Source organism: Montipora foliosa, chromosome 6 (genome assembly GCF_036669935.1).
Source record: "Montipora foliosa isolate CH-2021 chromosome 6, ASM3666993v2, whole genome shotgun sequence".
Classification (NCBI taxonomy): domain Eukaryota; kingdom Metazoa; phylum Cnidaria; class Anthozoa; order Scleractinia; family Acroporidae; genus Montipora; species Montipora foliosa.
The window spans coordinates 71,247,450-71,252,449 of NC_090874.1; the positions used below are offsets into that span (position 1 = coordinate 71,247,450).

Consider the following 5,000-nt stretch of genomic DNA (forward strand, 5'->3'; position numbering starts at 1 on the left):
AGATGGTGTCTATATTGCACAGCCACCCCTCTATCCAGCAGTAAAAGATTACAGTGAGATTCAAACCTCACTTTTCTTGTTTGTCTAGTAATGCCGACTCTTGCTAGCTAAATATTCCTGTGTCAACTCAAATTTAAAAGCCAATAAAATGCTGTCGGTAATGTTCATGTGATAAGTTCGAAGATTGGTGGTGTCTTTGAGAACCCCCCTACCCCAAAGGTGGGTCCTGTTCGAGTATAGTAGTTTTGACCGGTTCCCTTGCTTATAAAACACTACTATTACTTGCACTTTGATTTATAGGACAAAAGCCCCTGAAATTAGCATCAAAATTGTTTTATCCAACGCTTACCTCTTTAGGTGAGTTATTATCAGCAATTCCTTGCAGTGGGCAAGCATTTTACATTGTAAAAGAACTAAAATATGGTAAGGATTTGCAGTAAACCGAAAAATCGAAATAACCGCCATCGACACCGCCTTTCCACCGCCTTCGATCTGTGGCTGGTGTGAGCCCGCAATTTTTGGTGCTGGCCTACTGCTGACCAGAGCGGCTCAAATCCAAGATGGCTGATCTTCAACGATGTTTGAGGGGATCGTTTAAGGGTTTTTCCCGCAGGTTCAAGAACAAACGTCATACTGAAAAGTGAAGGAAGTCATTCGAAGGTCATCAAGTAAAGCTTGCTTTGAGAAAGTTTAAGTTTTAGTAATCGCAGTGAAGTGAGACAGAACATGCGTCAACCATTGCTCCCACTTCACTTCCGTTTCCAAGTTTTGGACGATGGTTTTCTTCAAATTTTAATAACTGGGATAGATGAGCTGACGGTCAGGTTACAATGTTTTCAGACTGGACATGCAACTTAATGTTAACTTCATTTTAAGTTAGTGCATGTAAATAAGTAAACGATCTCTTAAAGAAGACACCATTGGTTTATTTGTATTTGATGCATTTTTTGGCTAGACCATGAAGTAATGAGCCTTGTATAAACAAGAGCAATAGCACTTTCTTTAGTGATGTTTTGCGTTCCGGTTCTTTGCTTGTCACTTAACCCATTGTTATTTAATAAAATTTTAATAAAATGATTCTCTTGTCAGAATATATTCATCAATTGGGTTTTGTTTCACTGATTTTTCTATTAATTGGTGTAAATGAACTCCTTTAGATTATTTCTCAGTTTGAAAAGTCACAACCTTTAATAACTTTTTGAGACAAAAAAGGAACAGGACATTATTTAATTGAGGCATCAACAGGTTCTCCTTAAAGCTTTTGAAGACTCCCAAAAAAGATCCTTTAAAAAATCCCTGAAAGATCTTTAAGATGAATCCCTTTAAAATCCTAATGGTGTTCAAGAACCCCCTTTAAAGATGCAATGGTAACTAATTTATTTTAATTACTGAGTTCTCCCAAACATCTGTCTTAGATCTTTGAGGATCTTTAAGGATCTTGATAGAAATCCCTTTAAGGTCCTCAAGAATTCCTTGAGGATCTTTCATGGATCCTAAGGAGATCCTTTGATTGATCCTCAAAGGATCTTTATAAAGATCCTAAAAGATCCTCGAGAATTGTTTGAGGATCTTTCTAGGATCCTAAAAAGATCCTTTGACTGTTCTTGAAAAGATCTTTATCAAGATCCGTGAAGATCCTCAAGGATGTCATGAAGATGTTTGAAAGATCTTTTTGATTAGATTACAAAGATCTTTCCAAAGATCCTTGAAAGATCCTTGAAGGTTAATAGAGGATTTATCAAGGATCTTCAAAGATCTTAATAAAGATCTTTTCAAGATCAGTTAAAAGATCCTTTTAAGATCCTAGGAAGATCCTCAAAGAATTCTTGAGGATCTGTAAGGATCCTTACCAAGATTTTGAAACTTATTCTCACCAGGATCTTTGTAAGATCCTCACAGGATCCTCACTGGCTCTTTGTGGATCTTTAAAACTCCTAATTACAATTGAAGATCTTTAAAGAACTTTCAAAGATCCTTCAAGGATCCTTGAAAGATCCTCATCTTCAAAGATCTTTTGCAGGTCCTTGACGATCTTTAAGGATTCTTGAAGATCCTCAAGGATCTGAGGTTTTTCACCAGGGTTCACCAAGGTTAGCTGAAAGATTACGGCTAGGGTGATTTCTTGAGGCCTTATCATTTTTTTTTTACGTCGATCCGACTTGATCCAGTCTGACTTTTGTACCTACCTCACCCACAGGGGCTATCATGACAATTTTTCAGTGGTTTTGCAATCTCGATTCCACAGTTGCTTAATCACCCCATGCATTGGGGGGGGGGGGGGGGGGGGGGAGGGGATGGGGAACTATACTTAAGCCAGTTACATATATGTTGTTATAATAAGGCTGCCTATATGGAAAGTGTTTTTTTTTTTCATTTTGTATACAATTAGTAGACAAAGTTTATAAAGTAGCAAGTTGCAAACCACGTCGCTTCTCATATCCAATGGTCGATTATCTTGGAAAAGACGAAAGCGTGTTTCAGGAAGAGAGCTTGCGCATTTTGGCAAATACAGAGAGAAAGAGGCGCATGGAGGCAGAAAAAAAGTTAGAGAAACTTCTTTCTGTTCATCAGTTGGATCGGCTGCTTGTTTTCAATGAGCTCCTCCAAGTTCAGAATACCAAGGATGTAACTGATGACAGTTCTTCTACTTCTAGCACATCATTGGATGAGGGTATGAAGGTCACAGTAACTTTATAATTAAGGCTTCCTTTATTATTTTATTTAACCCTTTGCTTTAAAGGGAACCTCCACTAAAACAAGAATGTAACTTTTAAATACTGAACATAATATAAATTTAATGGTTTATACCATCAAAATGGTTCGAACTTTTTCTAATGGAAGCATTTGAATCTGAAATAAACAAAATTAATTTCAAAAATGCTTGTTTTCGTTTTCAAATTTCCAGTGTGCTGCCATTTTGAATAATTGCGACATGTAATGGTTACCCTATTGTTCCTAAACAAACTATTCAAAATGGCAGTGCCTGGGAAATAAATTTGAAAACCAAAGCAATTTGATGAAAGTGTTTTTGAAATCTCACTTCCACTGGAAAAAGATCGAACAATTTTGATTGTAAACAGTATGTTCAATATTTTAAAGTCAAAGTCTTGTTTTAGTGGAGGTTCCTTTAATAAGCGAGCAGCCCCTTTGATGAGTAAAATCATCTGGCATTGAAAAGGGGAAAATGGTTAGTTTTCGTTTCAAGAGACATGCATGGCTGTAGGGGGACAGTGTTTTAATAGTTTTTTAAATACGGGGTTATTATTGGACCGAGATGTTGTTAGCCCTGTGGCCCCAAAAGGATTCTTCTTTCATGAGGAGCATTGTTTGTCATTAGACAAAGTAAATTCTATAAGTTGCACATTTCAGGTCAAGCTAATTGGTTAAGGTGACCATGGACTTTTAGCCAAAAACATTTTTTTAAATGTATTATTCACTCGATGAATTTCTTCCTTCTCTTCTTCACTCGCAAGAATTGTTAAATATGTTAACACCATACTAAGGTTTCTGGGATCCGCATGGTATATTTTTTTTGTATTATTATTTTAATAGTCCACTTCATAAGACTTCACAAATATACCATTTAGTGTTTTAAAATTTATAAGCAGATTTTGGTTGGGAAAAATCCTTTGGGAAATTTGCATTATCCATAATGTCACCGCAGGCCGGGAGTACCAATTACTAAATAAATACACCTAAGGGGTAGGCAATTGATATTTCATGTAAATTTGATGAATGGTCAGTGTTACAGTAAAACACTTCCATCTGAAGTATGTAATAAAATTAATGAGCAATATTTGTCTGTAAATACAGAGGAGGTGCTTGATTGGGAAGATGACAGTAATCCATCAGGAGAATTTTGGTCGTCTGTCCACGGCGGTATTAAAGAAAAGGTATTGATGTCAGGTTATTTGAATTATTGAATGAACCAGGAACCATTAAAATTATGGATCAATTTTCATCAATCTCTTTCCTATATTTAGTCTTTATCGTCAATTCTGAAAATGAGCTTGAGGTGGCAGCCAGTGCAAAGTCTGCAAAGTGGAGACTGCAGACTTCACACCGGGTACAAAATGCAGACTGAGATATTGACTAGTTTCATCTTACCTATTGATTGACACGCAGTCGCTTCTCAGGGGTCATCTGCCCGGGTCTGTACGCTCTTGAAGGATTGTTCCCTGTCTTTTTTTCTGGAAATGCTGTAATTAGTTTACAAGGAAGTGACTAGATGATTACAAAATAGCAATGTAACATTAAAGCATGCAATAATGAATCAAGTAACGTAAACTAGCTTAGGAGCGGCACGCACAACATTATTTTTAATATTTAACAATAAATTATTATGCTATGAGGGCCGGCGCGCTGGATATGAAGTGATAGATAACCAACGAGGCGCGTAGCACCGAGTTGGTTATAATCATTTTATATCCAGCAAGCCCGAGTAGAATAATCGTTTTATTAAAAACTCCAGGGTCAACAACTCTTCTTTGGTGTTCCCCGGGGGTAGTTGTCGACTAAAGCGTCGATTTCTGCCTCGGAGCTGCAAAAATGCCGTTTTCAGCTTTATTGCTGACACGTTCTTTGACCATATTAGGTACAGCAGGTGTATGAAGACATAGCCTGTGTCCGGAGAGCCAATGAAAATGCTGAAAATCTGATATCCGTAGTTCACTTTTTAATAATTAGCAATTATTCACCGAAGTGGTGGTGAAGAGTTGTTTTAGTATATACTAAAACAGTGAGATGATATTATACCTTGTTACATGAAATTTTCGCGACACGTTAATTTCGCTAATTTCGCGATATCAAAAAAATCGCGAAATTTAAGTAACGCAAACATTACAAATTATTTTTTTTACTGTTCTGAGGCAATGTCTTGGTCATCCTCATCGCTACTGCTTTCTATCTCCTCTCCAGGCGGCACTTCTTTTTTACGGTCTTCAAACTGTCCATTAACTAGTTCACTGTAAGGTCATGTAATGCTGTTCTACTAGCTGATT

The 5,000-nt window shown here is 36.9% G+C and overlaps 1 protein-coding gene across 2 annotated transcripts in view; it reads left to right on the forward strand.

Annotated features, from left to right (window-relative positions):
• LOC138008326 (uncharacterized) overlaps window positions 1–5,000 on the forward strand; it is a 26,575-nt gene that overhangs the window by 8,863 nt on the left and 12,712 nt on the right. Inside the window, exons 4-5 of one of the 2 annotated variants that reach the window (XM_068855632.1) lie at window positions 2,393–2,671; window positions 3,814–3,893. In XM_068855632.1, coding sequence (XP_068711733.1) covers window positions 2,393–2,671; window positions 3,814–3,893 — 359 coding nt within the window. Of the gene's footprint in view, window positions 1–2,389; window positions 2,672–3,813; window positions 3,894–5,000 lie in introns of both variants that reach the window. The other variant, XM_068855631.1, reaches the window with a different exon arrangement.